This window comes from Carassius carassius, chromosome 24 (assembly GCF_963082965.1).
Source record: "Carassius carassius chromosome 24, fCarCar2.1, whole genome shotgun sequence".
Taxonomy (NCBI): Eukaryota; Metazoa; Chordata; class Actinopteri; order Cypriniformes; family Cyprinidae; genus Carassius; species Carassius carassius.
The window spans coordinates 20,958,923-20,983,435 of record NC_081778.1 but is presented as its reverse complement, the minus strand read 5'-3'; the positions used below and the strand labels follow the sequence as shown (position 1 = coordinate 20,983,435).

Genomic DNA, 24,513 nt, shown 5'->3' with positions numbered 1-24,513 from the left:
CGTTCTTCCTGCCAGCTCGGCTAACTGTTACTATTGTTCTTCATCTTTAGATCGAAATGGCTCAAAAGCTGCTAAATTCAGACCTGGCTGAGTTGATCAATAAGATGAAGTTGGCCCAGCAATACGTCATGACCAGCCTGCAGCAGGACTATAAGAAACAGATGCTAACAGCTGCACACGCACTTGCCGTAGATGCCAAGAACCTTCTAGATGTGATTGACCAGGCCAGGCTGAAGATGTTGGGCCAGACACGGCCGCATTAAGCCCCACTAGAGGATATGATGACGCACGTGACGCCCTGGAAAAACACACCAGCACAGACTTGAACACTAATGGAGTCTCATGGGCCCCCTTCACTACTCACTGACCCTCACGTTTAACCTGCACGGTAGACCACGGGCGCCGTGAGGAAGGCTCTGGATTTGTTTAACAGATGAGCTGGACCGGACCAGACTCATCACGACTGGTCTCTTCGAGACTAGACGCTGAGAGGATGATTTTGAGCTCTGCTATGAGCTTTAAACATGTCTGGAGGAAAACAGACACTCTTAAACTGTATCTAGTATGTCTGTGTTTCATCGGCAAGCCCAAGCTCCACAGCCAGACCACACAAATCTAGATCCCGCGCGCTCGGGTTCTGGCTCTAGAACCGTAGAAGTTGAGACAGAAGTTTTGCACAATAGAACTTGAGTAGAGTCTGGATTTGCAAAATCTGGGTTTGAAGAGTCTGGTTTTGCTTTTCGGACTCTCACGCTTCTTCCCAGGACTAAGAGGGACAGCGTTGTATATTTGGACCTTGTGCCACCTGGAGGTTAAATAAAGCTATGACTGAATTAAAAAATGAGTGTTGGTGTCTGTTTCCTGGTTTGAAAAGATGATGATAAGAAGAGATTATGATTAAAAATAGAAGTTTGTTACAGATTTGTTAGGTATAGAAAATATCTGCTTATATGGGTTAAATATTCTTACGGATTTTGTGAAATGATGAGTGCAGTTTTTCCTGTGTCGATGTTGATTTCCTATTGTACGCGTATGTGTGTGTGTGTGTGTATATATCTACAACAGTCTATATATCTACAGTAGTCTTCCTTTTTCAAAAAGACGTCAACACTTGAAAGAAAGTTGCGCACATAAGCCATTTCATAAGGTCACAATATTAGTTTTTATATATATATATACATAAAACCAAACAATCTGCTCATCATAAATGTATGAATATATTTACAAAAATCTTAATTATGTGCTCCACAGGAAAATATTTGTTCTATGTACCACATTTACAACACTTATTACTCACTCGTTCCTGACAAGCTGGGAGAAACCAGTTTCTGGTTTTCTAAACGGCCTATATCTTAGCCAAGAGGGGATTGTTTTTTAAAACAGTGTAGTGATGTAGTTGTGCCACATGATTTTTTTGTTTGTTTGTTTTCCCCATGACATGTTTTCTACAAGTGACTGTCCAATGCTCTGCTAAGTATTTCCGCTCAGCTGGGAGAAACTATGCTGGCCAATTACAGATGAGGACTGAACAGTGTCATCATTATTTAAACATGGAATAATGAAATGGTGATTGAAGCCATTGTAGCTATAGTTAACTGAAACTGTTTAAATTGTTTTCAGTAATTTAAATACTTTTGGAATATTCAAAAACTTAGGAAATGAACATTAGAAATGTTGCTAAAACTGATATACAAATGGAGCTATTCAAAATATTAAAAAATACTGTAGTAACATCACTCATGCCAGTATATTGTTTAATCAGAAAGAAAATACAGAATCATAACACCAAGTATATAGGCTAACACCTATCTATATAATGAAAAAAGCTTTATTTTGGTAGTATATAATTTTGTGTCTTTTGAGAAGACTAGAAACTGTTTTAAAAATACAACACTGCTCGATTCCAGTAGGTGGCGGCATATGAATGCACTTAACAGGCTTCAAGATAAGAGAACGACTAAATCCAGTTCGGACGTATAAAAACATAAGCAAAAGAATGAAAATAATTAATTGTAAACTTTTAAGACATTTAAACTGAACATAAGATCTAATTTTACAGTGTAGTAAAAAAGTGTTAACTTAAAGAACTCTAACAGTCTACTATTAAGCATAAAACTCACGTTGAGATTAGAAATCAAAGTAAAGCACGACCTGTGTTTAAACAGTCTATGAGCACGACACAGTCTTTTTCGTGTATTTTTTTGTTTGTTTTGTTTTTGTTTTTTGGTTCATGAAACTCTTATTTTGAAGATTTGTATCGCGCTCGCGGTGAGTCTCTTATTTTAAAAGCTGTTCGTCTGTGCTCCATCAGTGAGTGTGTTTTCCTGCCGCTGGCTTCACTCGCCCCGTGCTCCCGATTATTTTTACGCCGTCGAGGCTGGCGGTGAAATCCAGGTCATCTCCGCCGGATCACAGCCAGCGCGGCTCGGGCTTCTGCTCTCCGCTGACTCACAGTGCCATTTCCTGATTCCACTCTGCAGAGGTAAGGAGCTGGTTTTCCAGTCGGGTATGTCTGGTTTTTGTGCAGATGAGATGGCATCAGATGGGTGCGTGATGCCAGGTGTGCCAGTGACCCTGCTCATGGAGAGAGGAGCGTAGCGGGTTTAGTCTGGGGCACAAAAAGTTGTTAGGACCCTCCGACTTCATATTTAGCCCGACAACTACAAGCCTATAGTCGGGCCGTGCTGCAAGTTAAGACTATAGACTGACATGTTTATATTCTTAGATCAGATCATTTATCGGCAGTAATATTAGGGAGAAGTGGTCTTGGGTTAACAGACCCTGAATGTAACCCAGTTCTTCATTCAGCAGTAATAGGGCTCATTTTAGGCCAGACAGTGCGAGCTTTTCTGCTATAATCAGCTAATTACCAAGTTCTGTGATTATTTGGTAAATACTACTATAAAAACACTCTTTTTTTTTTTTTTGGTTCATGCCAAATAATTCATGTAACATTTATTTATAAATAAGTCTTTATTGATTTTCAGTTTATACTTTTAGAGCATTCTGATATATTGTACGTAATTACATGCATGCTCTGGTTACTTTTTCAGTGGACTCTTATACTTTATATATTTACTTGCATATTTAGCTACAAAATTATAGCTTGTTTGTTACTATAAGTATTATTAGTATGTGTGTATACACACACATAAAAACATTTGTGTATAAGTTAATATGTTTAAATGCATATTTTTATTATAGTGATATTAGCCATTTTGAGTCACACAATGAAAAAAGCACTGTTATGTTGCCATGAACAGATCTGAAATAACCAGTGTAGCTTTCAGTTATGCATAATCGAGTTGACTCATCAGAATCAAGTTTTTCAGTAATAAAATGTAAAAGTATATTCATTCATAAATTCATATATTTGTCAGCTCACCACAGTATTTCTGTAAGATTTAATAATGCATTAATTTATTGTGCAGTAGTTTCATTTGGGTTTCTTGTCTTGGTTACTTGGACTTGAGTTTGATGGATAGTAATTTTTAGTCATTTTCATAATTCATTTGAGGCTTTGATATTTACTTACTGATGTCACTTTTGAGCTCCAAAAAGACTGAAAATGATCTTAATCTGTGTAACAAGAAGTGAAATGTTTGAAATTTTTTCTTAATAATGTCAGAAATGTCCAAAGCGATTAAAATCCTATTATCCTGGCTTTATTTATTGGTTGTTAATATTTTATGCCTGGGACTGAGAAGCGGAGTGTGGTTGTGTGTATAGCTGTTAGCTGACCCTGTCCAGACTTGGACTGCATGTGCTGCTAGTGTCTGTCGTGACTAGTGTTCGGCCCAGTTTTAGACTCCACTTTTGTCCTTTCCTGTGCGCTGCAGGTTCTGGCCCAGTTGAGAGACACAGGCATGATTGTGTCATATGCTGCATGATAGAGTCTGACAGAGCCTTTATTGTTGCTTGGAGGCATCTGACGCTTATTTCACTCCTAACTTGTCGTCTGTGGCATTCAGTCATCGACTCTGTCCCGCTTGGCTCCAAGGTTCACTGCCTCATGTTCATTCTGTGCTAATGAATGTGAGCCGTTCCTCTGCGTTACCCCTGAATGACGTTTATCGACACGGAAGGACACTTTCCACTCCTGAAAAATGAGCTCGTGTCCCAGCTGTGATGTCATTCGCTCCAGGCAGACAGTGAGGTGTGTCAGAGTGTCGGCTGATGGATCTGCAACGGCATCGGGCCAAGTGTAACAGTGAGTCGTGGAGGCGCGTGGAGCTCAGGGACTGTAGAATGATAAATTGGTCCAAAGCTAAACAGGACTTGCGGTGCATCAGCACCTGTTTGCCTACACAAAACTTACTCTGTTGGCCACAGACCGCCCAAATTACTCAGCAGGCTTGCTGAGTGACCACCACAAATGGGCAAAATGTTAAAGGGTTAGTTCGCCCAATTTGCAAAATTATGTCATTAATAACTTACCCTCATGTTGTTCCAAACCCGTAAGACCTCCGTTTATTTTTGGAACACAGTTTAAGATATTTTAGATTTAGTCCGAGAGCTCTCAGTCCCTCCATTGAAGCTGTGTGTACAGTATACTGTCCATGTCCAGAAATGTAAGAAAAACATCATCAAAGTAGTCCATGTGACATCAGAGGGTCAGTTAGAATTTTTTGAAGCATCGAAAATACATTTTGGTTCAAAAATAGCAAAAACTACGACTTTATTCAGCATTGTCTTCTCTTCCGTGTCTGTTGTAAGACAGTTCAAAACAAAGCAGTTTGTCATATCCGGTTCGCGAACGAATCATTCGATGTAACCGGATCTTTTTGAAACAGTTCACCAAATTGAACTGAATCGTTTTAAACCGTTCGCGTCTCCAATAGAGCCCGACCGATATATCGGCCGGCCGATATTATCGGCCGGCCGATATTATCGGCCGATATAAGCTAATTGCATTTAAATCTGCTTTGGCATTTATAACGGCCGATGAAACATGAGAAACAGAGTCTCATGCTTCACTCATGTTATGAGTGTTGCATAGTGTGCCCACCAGAGGGAGCTCTGCAGCTCCAGAGTTAACAACAGCGCCAGAAGTCCACTACAGAAGAAAGCGATCAACTGTTTTGATGGTGAGTCTGTCGTTCGTCATGTGAAATGATTGTAGATTTAGTTCATACCCTGTATATAAAAACTGTGTGGTAGTTCTAGCTAACGGTCCTATCATTATCACTTCTAAATATTCTGTAACATCACTTACAGCCGCTAATGCATTGCTATATTAGATTAGCCACAAAGCTAATACCATGTTTATCAGTGGAAGAGCGCGAACGTTAATAGGAGGTCAAACTATAACGTTAGCGTTTAACTTATTCTTATTCTATTGCGGTGTGTTTCCCACATAATGACCGCGTAATTGGGCCTTTCACACAGTACGCGGTATGCACGGCGCTTGCCGCTGGGCTCAGCGTTGCCCTTCAGATACAACGCGATTTGCGCTGCGCTATGGCATAGGCAGAGTTTTAAAAACGTTTAGCGGGAGCTCTTTCATAGTCTGTTCCTCCTCCTTTCTGTCAGCAGCAAACATGTATCTGTCCCGTTGTAAGAAGCGAGCGATAGCGCTAGTCCTGCTGATGAGAATTAAGAGAGAAGCAAGGAAGAAGAGGCTACCCTCAGGTCCAGAGAACAATTTGGTGAATTCAGGCTGGTTACGTTACTCTAACGCTAATAGCTTCCTTTTTAGCAGGCCCCTTAAATGCTTGCTATTAACTTGTTTGAAGGTGGTTCTTCTCAAAATTGACAGCGGTGTGTTCATGACACTAACGTTAACCATTCAACTTTGAATTGATTCCTTAATCTTCCGGTAATAGTAGGCAAGACGATGTTTTGATTCAGACTGCACAAAGAGAAGAGGAGAAGATATACGGGTCTGTTGTGAATGTGTCTGTGAGAGCAAATATAGTGTAGTTACAGTAACTACAGTCGGTGCGTCAGAAATGATTAAACCAGAGGGGACATGTAAATAAATGTGAGCTGAACAAGCGCTTTTTTTTTTTTTTTTTTTTACATATTGTTTCAAAGCAGCTTTACAGACATAACAGGAAAATGTTGAAATAATATTGTTAAATATAAGTAGGTAATACCTATTGCTTGACAAATAAAAAAATATATATATATTTCTCATTTTTGCCTATGTAGGAGATCCCAGTTTATTATTATTATAATTCTAATGATGACATGAGTAATGATACATGGTGATATCATTAATACACATGCTTATTCTTTCTCTGTCTCTCTTTCTGCCTACAGATGGCTGAAAAAGGTGAATGCTGTAGCAGCAAAGTGTGGGACTACTTCTGCAAATACTTTAACTTTAGTATTATAATTTATTTACAGTAAACACACAGACTGTTAAAACCAACTTCAACTGGAAGAAAGTAAAAGTGTTAAATGTTTAAAACCAGACTGTTTTTTGATCATTAAAAAATATATACTTTTGATGTGCAATTGTTTAGTCATTGAGACTGTAATCTAAGGCTTTTTTTTAACATAGTCCATTCTGGAAAATGGTTTATACAGCCCACATACATAGAACAGGCAGATATTTTGCTATTGAATGTTGTGTAAATGCAGTTTATAGGAAATGGGTCTAATATCCAGATTATTTTTAAAATCAAAATATCGGCTTATAAATCGGCTCTTTTCGAGTTAATATCGGCATCGGCCCCCAAAAATCCATATCGGTCGGGCTCTAGTCTCCAATACGCATTAATCCGCAAATGACTTAAGCTGTTAACTTTCGGTTCAAAAGCTTAAAGTTTTGGTTCAAACAAACCAATATCCCGGAGTAATGCATGCACTCAAACAGTACACTGACTGAACTGCTGTGAAGAGAGAACTGAAGATGAACACCGAGCCGAGCCAGATAAGAAGAATCGAGGAGCTAATGATACTGCGCATGTGTGATTCAGCGTGAAGCAGACTGACACACAGAGCGCATGAACCGAACTGATTCTTTTGGTGATTGATTCTGAACTGATTCTGTGCTAATGTTATGAGCGCGGGTAAACCGAAGGCTTACAGTCATCGCCAATGACGCCATTACGTCGAACGCAAAAGAACCGGTGAACTGTTTTCTTCAACTGGTTTATTGAATCGAACTGTCAGAAAGAACTACTGGTGTTTCGAAAACCGATGCAACCGGTTCTTGACTCGTGAACGAGTCAGTCTATTGTTCGTTATCTGGCTCGGCTCGGTGTTCATCTCTCTCTCTTCACAGCAGTTCAGTCAGTGCTGTTTGAGTACATGAATTACTCCGGGATATTGGTTTGTTTTAACTCCGAGGGAGTGTCAGCCACATTTAAACAAGTTAACAGCTTAAGTCAGTTGTGGATTAATGCGTATTGGAGACGCGAACAGTTTAAAACGATTCAGTTCGATTTGGTGAACTGATTCAAAAAGATCCGGTTACATCGAATGATTTGTTCCCGAACCGGATATCAGAAACTGCTTTGTTTTGAACTTTCTTACAACAGACACGGAAGAGAAGACAATGCTGAATAAAGTCGTAGTTTTTGCTATCTTTGGACCAAAATGTATTTTCAATGCTTCAAAAAATTCTAACTGACCCTCTGATGTCACATGGACTACTTTGATGATGTTTTTCTGACCTTTCTGGACATGGACAGTATACTGTACACACAGCTTCAATGGAGGGACTGAGAGCTCTCGGACTAAATCTAAAATATCTTAAACTGTGTTCCAAAAATAAATGGAGGTCTTACGGGTTTGGAACGACATGAGGGTGAGTTATTAATGACATAATTTTCATTTTTGGGTGAACTATCCCTTTAAGCACTTGTTCCTGGTATTTTTTTTTTTTTTTATAAATATATATATGTGTGTGTGTGTGTATACATTTTTTTATTATTATTTATTTATTTATTTTTTTGCTTTTTTGAGTGATTTATCAATATGCAACAATTATAATTTATTATTCATTGACATGGTTTTTGTCAAAGGGTTACTCCACCCCAAAATGGAAATTTTGTCATCAATCACTTACCACCATGTCGTTCCAAACCTGTAAGCTGCGTTCGTCTTCAGAACACAATTTAAGATATTTTGGATGAAAACCAGGAGGCTTGAGACTGTCCCAAAGACTGCCCAGTAAATTACACTGTCAAGGTCCAGTAAAGTATGAAAAGCATTGTCAGAATAGTCCATCCGCTGCGGTTCAATGAGTTATGAAGTTACGACAATACTTTTTGTACACGAAGTAAACATAAATAACGGCTTTATTCAACAATTTCTCTTCTCTGTCTCTCCCCACGTCACCGTGGCGCCATTTTGATGAATCTGAGCTGTACGAATAAAGTCGTTATTTGTTTTCTCGTAAAGTATTGTCGTCACTTCATAACATTACGGTTGAACCACTGATGGCAGATGGATGCTTTTCATACTTTTCTTGACCTTGACAGTGTAACATACTTGGCGGTCTATGGGACAGTCACAGGCCTCCCGGTTTTCATCCAAAATATCTTAAATTGTTTGCTCAAGTCGAACGAAGCTTTTATGGGTTTGGAACGTCATGGGGGTAAGTGATTAATGACAAAAATTTCATTTTGGGGTGGAATATCCCTTTAAAGAAGATGCACAATATAATACTGTATATTTATGTAATAATAATAAAAAAAAAATTTTTATTTTGTTGCATAGTGGTCCAAGAATATTGTATTAGTGAAACGCAGTAAATCGAGTTCTGTCGTGTTGGTGTGTGAGCGATTTGAGGCTAAGAGCTGGGACAGCAGCCCACTCCAGACCGGAACACTCACTGCTTGTGGGAAGAAAGCTTCCTGTCTCACTGAGAGCCGTCTGTCTGACGCGGAGTCATCGTACGCCAAGCTTCCGGTCTTGCTGCGAACCACATCATCTGGCCTCTGGCACTGAAACGTCAGGTGGCATAAGGGCTTTGGGTAGGAGCCGCACACACGCTGAACCGGGATCAGCTGTCGTTCTGCAATCCCTGCTGTCTGTCATTGTCTGACACGCTGCAGAACTGGACCCAGATCAGTGTAAAAAAAAAAGGATGCCCAGGAGGATCCTTAAATTATTTGCACCCCCTCAGAACATACTTAGACTGGAGAGAAAACGACGCGGCTCTCAGGCAGCAATCACAGCCGGACACTTGTGTTCACTGCTTAGTCTCCGTTGTTTTAAAATAATCCTTATTTTGCATAAATCGGTCCAGTGCAAATCCTCTGTGTTTGTCTAACTGATGTTTTTTCACTTTCTGGGTTCAGATGGATGGTCTCTTAAAGTCCTGAGACGATCCCTATGGTTAATCTCAGAACAGAGGCATATGGCAGAGATGGTCTGATAGGGTTGGGGTCCCTGGTTGGCATCATGTGGTGGGAGACAGATGGAGGTATGCGGGGGCATGAGGGGAACTGCGGTCCTAGCGGAGTAGAGATAAAGACACTAGGGGTGTGCACGGATAGTCGAACATTCGAATATTCGTTCTGCTCTAATTATTCGATAAATAAAAATGATATTCGAATTTTGAAACAAAAAAAAAGTTCACAATAAAACCTAATTTGGTCACTTTCTCCACGGCATATTTGAAGATGTATGCAAGCAAAAAATAATGAATGAATGATGAATAGAACTGCGGTCTTCTACAGTACTTCAAGTATGCCGTGGAGAATCACAGAAAGTCACGAATTCAAGAACATTGTTGAGGCATCTCTCAAGCAACGAATAAACACCGCTAACTTGGAGAATGCAGTGAAAACTCCTCACGTCTGCCCTAGACCCTCGGCACAAACATCTCAGGTTTCTCAATGAAAACATGAGAGAAGTAAGAAAAAAAAAAAACTTTGAACATTATCAGAAGATTTTCCTTGATGCGAGTGGTGCGTCACCAACGATAAAGAGGATGCAATGCCCACTCGTCGGAAAAGGCTGAGCCAGTTCAGCCGAGACGAGTGGGAACCGTTCTTGCTAGAGCCATGTGTTCCACCAGATGAGGATCTCATTCAGTGGTGAAACGAAAACACGAAGCGCTTCACAAAACTTATTCTCTTAGCACACCGTTATTTGTGAGTCCCGCCAACGTCTGTGCCGCGTCCGGCCTTCTTGTTAACAGACAAAAAAGATTTGCTGGCAGTTTAAAAGTTTCAAAGTTAAGTGTAGGCTACGTTCTACAATAGCCTAATAGCTGCAGGCTGCTTTACGTTTTCTTCGTTCACTTTTTTTTTTTTTTTTTTTTTTGCTTTTAATCTGTACTTTTGTTTGTTTGCACGCATTGTTAAAGGTTTTCAGCTACAAAACACGATGTGTAATGTTCAAGCTTATTGTAAGCTTCTTCAAAATGACGGAAACAATAAATGTTGCTGAAAATAACGTCTGTCTCATTAAACTTAATTTAAAAAAACGAATATTCGTTTTTTGTGAGCTCAAATATTCGAATGTGATATTTGCGGAAAACGCCCATCCCTAAAAGACACTAACTACCGCTAGTCATTGCAGAGCTTGCCTTTTTACTTTATTTTTGGACTTTTTTTTTGGCTTTTGCTGCAGACAACATCTGCAGTACACCCCCGAGTGGCAGCCTATGTTAGATCTAAAACGCATCTGCCCTCTTATGTTTAGCTCCAAAACAGCAATCGCAAGTACATTTTCTGGCATCTTTGCAGGACTGTGATATGGAGAGTGTACAAAGTAACACATCTACTGTATAGCAATAGATTGAAATTGAATTGCACATAACAGGCACAATACTGGTATAAATGTAGATATATATATCGGTATGATATGTCACAGTTTAAGTTTGAATACTTTGTGAGATATAAACACAACAAGGTTTTAAAAGTGGTCTAGTCAGATGAATTTACTGGTTCAGTGTGCTGACATTTAATTTCCCCCAATAACCTTTGCAGTCTCATTTAGCAACTTGTTAGCAACTGGCTTTTTCCAGGCAAGTAAAAGCTTAAAAAAAATCACAAAGTGGTATTGCTGATGTATTTTATGTTGTAGAATAAACATATAGCCATAATCACAGACTTTATTTAACCAAAAACCCATTCATGGGGAGGGACAAATCACCGTCAATAATTTAGAGGGATCATATTATGGGTTGCCCAAGACTATAGTGTTAAATAATGTAAACAATTATTTCTGACTTATTCATTATCATCAATTCTACAGGATTAGGGATGAACCAAAAATAATTGGTAATTCTTAATTATGAATGCTTCTGGAGTTTAAATCTGTTTTGAAGAACTCCCGTCAGAAGTTTTTCTGTAAGTCTCCATTGGATGAAGGACTACTGGGTCTGTTGTGATCTCCATCTGTCAGAAATATTGTGTTCCATCAAAAATGGCAACATAATCACAGGAACAATGAGGTCACTTTTGGCACATTTGTAGAAATGCTAGTTGTCGCTGTATTTTAATGTCGGTAAAAAAATCAATTCAATCAACTATTCTTTTATGATCAATCATTGCTGTCATTTTTTGAGTACATACTGTACTATCATTCCAAGTATATTTACATTTACCCTTTAATGGAGATTGAGATGTGAGCTAGAAAGCCATTGATGCTGTAGTGGGGGTTCGAGTCCTGTAATGTCTCTTTCTCTCTCTAATGCTTCAAAGCTGATCTCTGTTCTGATACAGGACACTGCAGCACTCTGCACCAAGCTCTCTGTCTCTCTCCCTCTCACGCACATTCATTTTCTCTCTCTTGTGCTGCAGCTTGACTTTGACATCGGCTCTTCTAGAGGACATCGCAAACACAAACTTTTAGGACTCTAATTATTTATAGCATTTCTTATTGGTTAAATCACCCTTCACAAGTCTGGAAGAAGGTCACGCGTCATTTCAACCAAGCAGAGTCAGACAGAACTGTTGTCCGTGTCATTTTGAGGAAATGACTAGTTTAATATCAACCACAGTTACATGTACAAACTTGTTTCGAATCATCGGATTCAAAACATGAAAGTAGTGATGTTTCATAAATCAGGGCACTTATCAACAGATTTAATCAGTGTTGGAATGGATGGCAGTGAGAACCTCTTGAGAACAAGTGTCTGGTTTCAGCTCATGCTATGCTAGACTTGACCTCCGTGACCTCTGCAGTGTGCACCGCTGCAGAATGCAGTAGAGTAGCAAAGGTCTGGCTGTCTAGACACTGTGGGCGGAGTCCAAGAGGGCTGTCGATTGATTGGCTGAGAGGATAGATTCTGAAACTGATTAGATGTTCACTTCAAAAGCTCGTGTTTGTTTGCGGTCTGTGTTTCAGTTTTGGTGTGTGTGCCTGTGCTTTCTGAACAATACAGCTTTTGGAGGACAGATTGATTTTGTCTTTCCCACCCACATGGCTCCAAATTTGATTGATTTTATTTGCCCTATCTTCATTTAGCATCTCATCTCTGCTCTAAAAAACATATTATGCATTTGTCAGTGTAAGTCCTGACCTGATCAATAAAGCCATTAATTTTTTCAGATCACTTTAGTGCATTATATTAAAGAGTAATCACTTTTCTTTTTGGGTGCAGAAAGGAAGTCATATCATTCGTTGTTGCTAAGGCAACCAAAATCTCCAGCATCTTGCATAAAACCAACTTTGATACATACCACATATTTTCTTGTTGGCAGCGCAGGATTAAGCTAAATAAACTGTTCACTTAAGAGAGGTGGGCCGAGATACACAAGAGGTGGGATTAAGCACAGTCCCTCAGATTACTGCTAAGGGCAAACAAGACCAAAAAACATACAGTGACCACAATAAAGTAATCGAGACTGTCAGAAGAAAGAGGAATGCAGGTACTGTTGTACTGATAATGATAGGCTGTCGAAATAACATCCGTCCTGACACTGTGCAGACAGGCATGTTGTCATAAGTCTAGCCGCGTTTCCACTGCTGGAACTTTACCCAGGAACTAGGGACTTTGGACTGGTACTCCGTGTGTTTTCACCGCAGGAACCAGGAACTAAATTAAGTTCCGGGTAAAACAAAATTGCTCAAAGTCCCTGCTGGTGAGGTAGTACTTTTTCAGAGGTCCTGATCTTTCAGGAGCGGGACTTGTGTGCTAAACATGCTGATTGGTTGAGTTCAGGCAGCATTGTGATTTCAACCATCATTTATTCAGATAATTTTCAAAATATTACTGTTATTGTGTCATGAATTGTAGTCTTAAAAGTATTTCAGGCGAGAATGTAGTTGTTTAAAACTCAAATCTGCGGTTTATTTATGAAGACCGCACCTATTTAAAAATGTTTCGCTGATTTTGGAGACCATCAGCTCCACGCGATCAGCGGGAGCTCAGTGCTCATGTTTACCGATGAGAGCAGTCTCACCTCGGCTAGACCTTCTGATGTCTCTTTAGTGGCTAAACATAAAATATAATTCATTTTGGATAAATCTAACAGGTAATCGTTGATGTTTATGCAATTAAAATATTATATTAAACTGAAAATAAAAAGAGGCAATATTGTTTGATTTATAATATTTTGTTTCATTGTAATGTAGGATTATATAGGCCTACACATTTCCCTGAACTACATTTCTCCAGCTGTTATGTTTAAATGAAAACGAAAGGAGGCAGTGGTGTTTGATATCATATTTCATCTAATTGTAAATATACAGTGAGGGAAAATTGCAGTAGCCTAGGCAAGCGGACTGATGTTATCAAGTACGCTGCTGTTTGCAGAATTACCGGACTTGTGTCGTCCCGTCTGCGGGAGATCACACTCCTGAATCAAACTCTCAAAGTCCGAACTACCGAGGATGCAAGTCTGAAATGTGCATACCTTGTATTGAGAAACGTGCGCAGACATACATCACTATTTGCCTAATCTTCATGGTACTTTAGACAGTGAAAAAAAAAAATAAAAATTTTTAAAGCCGGACACTAGACCTCTACACAAGTCTTTCTATTGGTTTTATGTTTACACCCTATCCACCGACGCGGGTGTAATGTCATGTGAAGTACAGTGGCTGCGCAACAGTATCACTGGATTCACTGCATGTTTCAGTGCGAAACATGCAGTGAATCCAGTGTAGTGTGATTCCCTAATGAATGACCTGTGAGAATTAATGAATTAAATTTTTGTGAAATCAGATATGTCCAGCACAAGCAGTGTAGTCCGTTTCTCAAACAATTGACTCAGATGAATCCGTTCTTTTTAGTAAATCAAAAGCAAATAGTGCAGATTGATTGATTCTTATGAATCAGTTCTTTTTTTTTCTTTTTTCCCAACACAACAAGTGTAGCCGAAATCCAGAATAAATGACTCGGAAGAATCTGTTCTATTTAGTAAAAAAAAAAAACCTAAAGCACAATCAGTTAAGTCCAATTCTAGAACCAATGAGTTGGTTTTTTTTTAGTGAAAATTTGTTTTGTTTTTGTATTGTTGTACTGAATTTATACTGCATTTAAGATTAAAAAAGCTATTTAAATGCCACTTTTTGGTATCAGAAGAAAATGTATTATTTGTTTCTTACTACAGAATTAATAATGAAATTGACTAAATAATAGATGGACTAATAATGTTGTTACTCTTAAGAATGGAGTGTTATCCTGTAGTTCTCTCGCAAGAGGTATTTTAGATCTTGTGACCTAAAATAGGTTGTTGACCAAAAAAGGTTGCAGACCCTAGTTCTCAGAGTCTCAGTTGGGTGGGACTAAAACTTAAACATGACTGGTTCTCTCTCTCTCTCTCTCTCTCTCTCTCTCTCTCTCTCTCTCTCTCTCTCTCTCACACGCACACGCACACACACATATGCACCTATTAAACTGACTAACCCAGACAGCTGAGCTGAGTCATCATTTGTTAACCTGCAGATCCTGGTTGTCATGTAATTTTAGGACAGGGGCAGGAAAACTGTAAATCTGTCTGATAAACTGCTCGGCTTGAACAGGGTGGCCTTTCCTTTTGTGGATGGGGTTTTTTTTTCTGTTTGGTGAACCATGTGTTTGTAATGGACTTGTTCTTTAGCAGAAGGTAAAAAAGTAATCTACGAGTAAGAGAATTAAATATTTAGATGTCATTGTATTTTATATGGTAATGAGTTAATTATGTACAGTCAACTGCTTATTGTTGCCAAGTACACAAATTTAGGCTGATTTAAAACCCCACTGTTCCACGCCGGAGTCTTAATCACTTTATTGGGTTTTTTTTTGAGACCGACTGACAGGCAAGGTAGCAGCTATTAGTCTTTTTTTTTTCTGATGATTAATTGGATGGGCTGTTATAATGTTTAAGTCTGGCTGGATGAATCAGTTCAGTGAATAGTTGTTCCTAAGAGCTTCATCATGATTTAACCAGACAGAGAGTGAGAAAGAGACAGACCCCCCTGCTGAGATCACATTACACAGACCGACAGAAACAGAGAAGATTTTAGCAGGCGTTTATCGAAGGAAAATACCGACAATAATGGGAATTTTACTTTATGGGGTAAGACATCCTGCCTAACCTGACAATGTTTTTCTGTCATTTTTGTTGACCAAAAATGTTATACTAAAAACAATCTATTTTTCCCCCCAACTTTAAATAAAAAATGTCTACAGTACATTGTCACAGAAGAAAGAACCACAAATAGTGATAGACCAACATTCCTCTGAACTTCAATCTCAGAAATGTAAAGAATGTCTTTACCAAAGGAACAACTATAAATTCCAGGGATATTTTATCACATGATATATTGGTGGCTTATCGGTTATGTCTTTTTTTTTTTTTTTTATGTCTATCGGCTGTTTGTCCATTATTGTATATACCTTTGCCATAATATAAAAACACTAATAACTTCATGAAAATAAAATCTTTAGCAAATCTCAAAATAAATGTATTTAATAAAATCCATTTCATGCTGTACAGTCGTGGCCAAAAGTTTTGGCAGTGACCAATAATTTGTGTTTTGCAAAGTTTGCTGCTTCAGTATTTTTAGATTATACAATAAACAATGATAAGCATTTCATTTCAAGGTTTCAAGGCTTTTATTGGCAAGAAAATATAATGGGTTAATATTTACAATGTTGGCCCTTGTTCTTCATAACCTCTGCGACTGGCTCTGGCATCCTGGATATTAGCTTCTGGGCCAAATGCTGACTGATGTAGATCTATTCTTGCCTTATTAGTTCTCGGAGTTGATCACAACTTGTGGGCTTCTGCTTGTCCACTCGCCTTTTGAGGAGTGACCATAGGTTCTCTATAGGATTGAGATCTGGGAAGTTGCCTTGCCACAGATCCAAAATTGCATGTGAGGCCATGACTATACATTTATAATATTGTGACTTCTAAATTCACCTGTAGTATTTAAATGTCAGATTTTAGTGCTTTATTTTATAATTAGACAAAATAGTATTGAATTTTAATATCTGCAATTATTAGCAGTCATCACAGCATGAAAATAATTATGACTTTATACTGAATTATAAAAATTAGAAAATGATAAATTGCCATTAAGTTTGCAATGCTAATATATTTAATTCTGGTACATTTTATTTTATAGTAATTCATATATTTATGTATACATTTTATTTAAAGAATAGAATTGTAACTTTGGTCAGTATATGTGAAAATATTTTAAAGTCATTTAATATTTTTTTTCATATCCTTAGTCTCAACTGAGCCATAGACACTTTGTTCACTCTCTCTGAGAGGAGAAGCACTTAGGAAAGGGAAACATGGAAGAACAAAGAGATCACAATGAAGAAAAGTACATTTAAACATCTGGCAGATCTGTTTTCTGTTTTATCTGTGACTGATGGCCGTAGTAGTGTCCTGAAACGACCTCAGTTGACTGTGTGTGTGTCAGTCTTTGTTTGATTTGGATGGTGTTCTCCTGTTTCGCGTGTGTGGAATATTATTTATTGTGTGATGGATCCGTGCTCTCGCTGTGTGGCATGCGGCAGGGGTCAGACGAGGTGAGGGCTTGCCGTGTTTCTAAGTAACAGCCGATGTGTGGTCGGCAGTCGGGGCTCAGCGCGGCGTCCACTGGGATGTCAGAGGGCTTTAAAGGTTGTCTGAGGACACACAATGCATCGTCGGTTGCTCTAGTCTTCTGCAAATGAAAATGGAGTTGTTGTTGGCTTTTTTGAGACGTTAAATCAATGATATTAAGCCACAGAAACATTATCTGTGGCTTGTGATAACTCAGATTTTCAGTAAAGTGTTCTAGTGTGTTATGTAACAGTCATTAAAGGCAGACGCTCCTGCTGGGGATTGATGCTTATGTGCATCTCTTCACAGGGACGTGATGTTTCGTTGCTGGTAAAGATCTGCCGTAAGATCAGAAAATGTTGATGTGTTGAACCCCTGCTGTTTCAAATTTTTGCTTAATGAAACACCCGTTTTATGATTGTGTCGGGTCTGTCTTTTTATTATGTCTGTCTCGAAACTTGTCTGCCAGATCAGACAGGATCTTCGATAACCGTACAACTACGGTGTAGGGATGGGACGATAACCGGTTTTATCGATAACCGTGATAAAATGTGCTGAAGGTTAGTAATATTGTTTAAAAATGAATTATCATTAAAACCGTGTTTGATTATCGCGGTTTTAATAACTCGCTATTAAATCATGTCCAGCCAGCAACAGTCTGACGCAAGCGCAGCGCACAATGTTTTTTTGTTTTTTTTCGAAAAGGAATGGCGAAAGTCAGTGACTTTTCTATGCTTCTACACTTTTCATTGTAAGGAAGGAAATGCCACAGAATTTAATCTTTCTTTAAATTAAGTGCATAGAATTGTTTTATTAGTTGTTTGTTGATTATTAAATATAAAACTTGCTGAAATGTTTTAAGTGTGAGCATCAACTATTTTTGAATACTTTCATCTCGTTTCAACAAAACCGTGATAATATTGATAATCGTGATAATTTTAGTCACTATAATCGTGATATTAAATTTTCATACCATCCCATCCCTACTATGGTGGTATGGTGGCTTAGAAAAAAATCAAAGGTTCAGAGATAGTATTAGAAGGTACTTTGATATTGGTTTTGTTTTATTAGTTTGAATATTGGAAGTCAGTACACTTGTTTTTGTTTTTTAAAGAAATTAAATTAATGTAAATAAAAAAAAAATTATACCCCTTTTTTTTTTTTTAGCAAGGATGCATTGATTTGATATAAAGTGACTGTAAATGCATTTATTTAAATTGAAATACATTTATAACGTCACAAGCGATTTCTATTTCAAATGCTATTTATTTTATTTCTTCCATTTGAATTGAATCAAGTGAATCAAATCAACCCAGTGAATCATTAATTGATTCATTGTCAATTCCTAAACAAGATTTCACGTATTAATTACTCAAGTAAAAGCAGCTTTAGAAGAAACTATAGGAACCTTTTGTAAGTGAGTTCTGCAAGTAAATTTTTGCTTGCATGCACTTCAGCCACTCAACTGATTTTCTCTCTGTCTCTCTCAGTGAGCTTGCGGTCTGAAGGATGAGGTTGGGCGAATTGATTAGCACGCTGCTACGCTGAGAAGAGTTTATCCACCCAGGACGAGCGGCAGCAACTACACATTCCCTCCCAGAATCAGCTATCAAACACCTTCTCTGAATCAAGTACCTGTCTGGATCTTTCCTCAATCGCTCACACACAGCTATGGCTGGCTGGCTCTGGCTGGGAGGATAATCGGTGCTCTGGTTCCTGCTGAATAGAGCCCTAGTCTCACTAAAGACTTTTTAGCCCCCCTCCACCTTTCTTAGTTTATTTGCTCTTTTGTGAAGGGCAGCGGCCAGAGCAGGAGCCATGGACTTATGAGATAAGAATGGCAGCACGGTGGCTGTTTGGCCCCCAGGAGCCCTCAGGCAAACGGAGCCAGTAACGTGGGTGCACAATCACACTCGTACGAGCCGAGCGGCTGGAGCAGTATGCAGGAGGCTGACCTACCGGCCACCAATGCTTTCACAGGTGAGCATCGGATCACAATTATAACCTCAGTTTTGGAATTAAGCGGGATAATCAGTTGGCATAAATGTGAGTTTAATGGTTCATGCCAGCGGTGCAGATTATGCTCATGAGGAGGGTCATGTTGTGCTTTACAAACTCATGATGGTTTTGTGTGTGTGCTAATATTCAAAGCTGCTTTCTCACTCACCCCACCCCTCCTTCCCAAACTCCTCTGCTCCATTGCTCAGACGGGCTGTTTCTCTCCCCTGCCTGGAATGGAATGCAGAGAAAGTGCGAGATGGGTGGAGGGCGGTGGAAGCTGGGCTGTGTACTAAACCACAGTTTGACCGTCTAGTGCACTGCAGACAGGACTTGGAGAAATGTGCTACTTTACTGACATAATATAATGACCCTGAACCTCTTTTCTTCTCTTCTTGTCTCATCTCTTCAACTTTTCCCTTTTAGTATTTTTTTTTCATACGCTGTTCTCGTTTCTTATCTACTTCTCATCTTCTCTTATTGTTGAGTCTCTTGTCTTTGTCTTGTCTCTTCTTGTCTTCTCTTTTGTCTGGTCCTAAATAATTCTTTCTCATTTAAATGGGTCTTATTATGCTGTTTTATAAAGTCTTGATTTCGTTTTTTGGGTGTACTAGAACAGGCTTTCATACTAGGTTGTTTGAAAACAACCCTTTACATTGCGAGGATAGTATAAGTTTGGCACATATATATTTTCACTCGCTGAACACTGTGACTGAGCGCTTCAGAGTTTCACTCTCCATCAAGCGATCTGTGATATTTTTCAGTTAATCTCGATGGATACGCAGTGCACCTGTATTTGACGTACCGTAACTCTTTTGTGAAGATGTACGACTCACTGTTGCTTTGTCTCTCACACACACGGAGCGCGAGAGAGAGAGAGTTGACGCGCTATATGTAAACTATATACTTTGTTGTATTTTCCTGTCAAAATAACAGTGTTACTTTTGGAATTCTTCAGCGTTTAAGGACTACTGGGTTTTCCGGAAGTTTGCGGAACTAATGTTTGCGGCAAACGATAATGTCATTGGCTGGTGCTCACCTATTATCGTTCCTGTTTTTTATTACAGCAAATCCGTTCGAGCAAACTCACACAACCTGATTAATATTCATTAATCCAGTAGCTCATTAATCCTTTGTGTTTTATATTGTTCTTATTAGTAGAATTCACATCATTATTATCTTATCAGTATTTTTGTTAATTTTTTTCAAATTAATTTTTTTTTTTTTTTTACAGAAACTCTAAATTACCAAAGAAAGCACCACCACCAGTCCAGTTAAAATTAATAATATGCATTCAAACATGGTTATCAAGTTTTAATTCTAATTATTAAAGTTACATCATTAAATAATTTGCTAAATAAAAAAACTTGTCATGTTATATCATGTTATCATGTTATAATGGTTGATAGACTGATGTTAAGAGTGTACTTTAATTTATTTGAAAAACTGTTCTATTTTACAAACTTGTATATCATCAGTCTGGTGAGTAAACTAACACATTTAATAACCAGTGGTGCCCATAGAGGTTTGGAAAAACACATAATTTTCACATATTTTACGTTATTACAGCACCTTTCTCCCCAGTCTGGCATGAATGGCTCGAATAGTTCCTGTATCAAATAAAGGCCCACCTTCTGAAATACAAAATGTGCTGTGATTGGTCAGTTGGGCCAGTGTGTGTTGTGATTGGCAGCACTCGTCACCTTGTCGAGAAATGTCATGTCCCTTACCATAGCCACCTGCTGCGAGCTTCAGTATTAATGTTGCTTCAAAATCAAATCAATTTCAGTGCGATTTTAAACCCAGATGATTGTAACCACTCTAAGTTTGTCTGCCTTGGGAAAGCTAGCATGTCTCCGACATTGTGATAACACTTGTTGCCTTCTCTAGTGCAGCTCAGCCAGGTCTCGTCCCATTCGTCAGTAATTGTGATGTCACAAATCCCGGAACATATGCATTGTAGTCCAAACGACTGGTTCGTTGTAGTTTTTGAAAAGTGATTTCTGTTAAGTAAAATATCTTCTTTTGAAGTGGACTTTGAGCTTTGTAACTTTGCAAATCGTTTTTATGCTCAAACAGTAACAACTGACTAACTAAAGTTGAAAAAGCATAATAGGACCTGTTCTTGCATCTTTTCATCTTCTGTTTGTTTTATGTCTCTTGTCTCCGTTCTCCTTTTCTCATCTGCTTCTTTTTCTTCTTCCTTCTCTTCTCATTCTTGTTTCATCTCTTATCTCATCTTGACTAATCTCTTCTGTTATCTTCTTGACTGTTGTCTCTTCTTCTCTCCTCTTGTCTCCTTTTTGCTCATCTCCTCTCATCTTTTCCCATCTTCTTGTCATCTACTTCCAATCTCATCTTCTCCTCTTCTATTCTTCTTGCCTTTCTTCTGGCCTCTTTTGTCCAATATATCTTCATTTTGTCTCCTTTCTTCTCATCTAGTTTGTTCCCTCTTCTTCCCATTTTCTTGTCTCATCTGCTTCTCTTCTTTTGCTCTTGTTTCTTCTTATTTTGTCTCCTCTTCTAGTCTTGTCATCTTGCGTCTTGTGTCTCCTATTCTCTCTTGATTGTTGCTACTTTGTGCTGTTGCATTTGTGCAGGTGAATATTGGATTGTCTCATTGTGTCTCGTGTTATGTTAAGATTAGCATAACATTTTTAAAATCACACGGGCTGCACCACACCTTGTGAGAGATCGCATGGGTGTGCTTTGGTATTGTCTAGCACCTTCTCCTCACATAGTCAAGATGTTTATAGTGCTAGTGTCATCACTCTCTGGTTTCCATTGCGTTTTGGTCTTTTGTTAATGCTGTATAGTGAAGAGTCTTCCATAAGCTAAATATCCACCGTTATCAGGTCAATGTTGAGTTTCTCTAAAAGCATGCTTGCAGGAACACTTATTTTAAGATCATTTATAAAAGCCAGTGACCTACATGTAGAGGATCATCGCCACCTGAGATCCACAAATCTCTGCAAAGTTTTTGGCCCAGTGAAACTATCCCACAAACTCCTGCACCTGAGATCTTTCAGATGCTCACAGGATGTACTGGTGTTTTTAGTTGTTTTGAAGTTCTTCATGGAACAATGTCCAATAGTAGGATCATCCAGGTTTGGCAATTTAGGGTCTGAGAATCAGGTGGAAACGGACCCAGGTGTAAATCAGGATCTCACATAGTTTTAATTTTTTTTAATAATAAACCTTGCTGCAGAACTTGACCACTAACAATGTCATCTTGCATTTTTGTTGTCTATTGCCGCGTTTCCACCGCAGGAACTTTACCCAGGAACTAGGGACTTTGGGCTGGTACTCGGTGTGTTTCCACCGCAGAACCAGGAACTAAATAAAGTTCCAGGTAAAAAAATGCCCCTCAGAAAGTCCCTGCTGGTGAGGTGGTACTTTTTCAAAGTTCCGGAACTTTCGGGGGCGGGACTTGGGCGCTAAACATCCTGATTGGTTGAGTTCACGCAGCATTGGTTGAGTTCAACCACCATTTATTAGGATCAACATTTTCAAAATATTACTGTTATTGTGTCATGAAATGTAATTTTAAAAGTATTTCCGGCTAGAATGTAGTTGTTTAAAACTCAAATCTGTGGTTTATTTATAAAGACAGGGCCTATTTAAAAATGTGTTTCGCTGATCTCGGAGACGGCCAGCTTCACGCGATCAGCATCTATCCGCCGAGAAGCAGTCTCACCTCGGCTAGACCTTCTGATATATGCCGCTGGCTCTGATGTCTCTTTAGTGGTTAAACATAAAATATAATTCAGCTGCGGGGTAAATCTAACAGGTTTTCTTTGGTCTGTATTCAATGTATCTATGTGTTAAAATGAAAATAAAAAGGCAAATCTATATAATATTTTGTTTCATTGTAATGGCTGTATATACACATTTCTCTGAACTAAGTACATTTCTGCAGCTGTTATTATGTTTAAATGAAAACGAAAGGAGGCAGTGGTATTTGATATCCTTTTTCGTTTTATTGTAAATATACAGAGAGGAAAATTGCAGTAGCCAAAGCGAGCTGAGTTCACGCAGCATTGTTTGGGTTAACCACCATTTATTCGGATCATTTTCAAAATATTACTGTTATTGTGTCATGAAATGTAATTTTAAAAGTATTTCCGGCTAGAATGTAGTTGTTTAAAACTCAAATCTGTGGTTTATTTATAAAGACAGCGCCTATTTAAAAATGTGTATCGCCGATCTCGGAGACGGTCAGCTCCACGCGATCAGCGGGAGCTCAGTGATCATCTATCCGCCGAGAAGCAGCCTCACCTCGGCTAGACCTTCTGATATATGCCGCTGGCTCTGATGTCTCTTTAGTGGTTAAACATAAAATATAATTATTTTTGGGTAAATCTAACAGGTTATCTCTGGTCTGTATTCAATTTATATATTTGTTAAAATGAAAATAAAAAAGGGCAAATCTATATAATATTTCGTTTCATTGTAATGGCTGTATATATACACATATCCCTGAACTAAGTACATTTCTGCAGCAGTTATTATGCTTAAATGAAAACGGAAGGAGGCAGTAGTATTTGATATCCTATTTCGTTTTATTGTAAATATACAGAGTAAAATTGCAGTTGCCAAAGCGAGCTGACTGAAAATATCAAGTACGCTGCTGTTTGCAGAATTACCGGATTCGCGTCATCGCGGACATCACACTCCCGAGATTTTTTTTATTGAAAGTCTCCTATGCTTACCAAGGCTACTTTTTTTTATTTATCTTTTTTTTAACTTTTTTTTCTATTGTAATATATTTTAACATTTAATCATTTAGCAGACGCTTTTATCCTAAGCGACTTACAAATGAAAACAGTAGAAGCAATCAGACCAACAAGAGAACAACAACAGTATACAAGTGCCATGACAAGTCTTAATTAGTCTAGTACAGAACACATAGCCAGGTTGGTGTTTTTTTTTTTTTTTTTTTTTTTTTTTTTTTTTTTAAGAATATGATAGACAAGAAAAGGTAAGTGCTAGTACTAGTTGGTTACGTGCTGGCGAACATCTTTAGATGTTTTTTGAAAATGAGTAAAGTCTCAGCTGTTTGAATTGAGATTGGGAGGTCATTCCACCAGCTGGGCGCAGTCCAGGAAAAGGTCTGTGAGAGTGATTTTGAACTTCTTTGGGATGGCACCACTAGGCGTCGTTAGGCAAAGTTGGGTGGCTTGCTCTGACAGGAAGCGTCTAATCTTCCTGATGTTGTATAAGGCAAATCTGCAGGACTGGGTCGTTGTAGCAATATGGTCTGTGAGGCTTAACTGATGATCCATCACAACTCCTAGGTTTCTGGCTGTCCTGGAAGGAGTTATGGTTGACGAACCCAGCTGTATAGAGAAGTTGTGATGAAACGATGGGTTAGCTGGAACCACCAGCAGTTCTGTCTTAGTAAGGTTGAACTGAAGGTGATGGTCATTCATCCAGCTAGAAATGTCACTCAGACAGGCTGAAATGCAAGCAACTACTGTTGGGTCATCTGGTTGGAATGAGAAGTAGATTTGAGTGTCATCAGCGTAGCAGTGATAAGAAAAGCTGTGCTTCTTAATGACACATCCTAATGACGTCATGGAGAAGAGAAGTGGTCCAAGTACTGAGCCTTGAG

The 24,513-nt window shown here is 38.6% G+C and overlaps 2 protein-coding genes across 14 annotated transcripts in view; both read left to right on the top strand.

Annotated features, from left to right (window-relative positions):
* Positions 1-851, top strand: part of LOC132103145 (focal adhesion kinase 1-like) — a 59,923-nt gene extending 59,072 nt beyond the window's left edge. For all 13 annotated transcript variants that reach the window (XM_059508004.1, XM_059507999.1, XM_059508000.1 and 10 more), the window contains one exon: positions 51-851. In XM_059508004.1, coding sequence (XP_059363987.1) covers positions 51-263 — 213 coding nt within the window. In that variant the 3' untranslated portion in view covers positions 264-851. The remainder of the gene's footprint in view (positions 1-50) is intronic.
* Positions 852-2,257: 1,406 nt separating this feature from the next.
* The window catches only part of LOC132103144 (low-density lipoprotein receptor class A domain-containing protein 4-like), a 52,489-nt gene continuing 30,233 nt past the window's right edge, over positions 2,258-24,513 (top strand). Inside the window, exons 1-2 of the mRNA XM_059507989.1 lie at positions 2,258-2,482; positions 18,392-18,881. Coding sequence (XP_059363972.1) covers positions 18,842-18,881 — 40 coding nt within the window. The 5' untranslated portion in view covers positions 2,258-2,482; positions 18,392-18,841. The remainder of the gene's footprint in view (positions 2,483-18,391; positions 18,882-24,513) is intronic.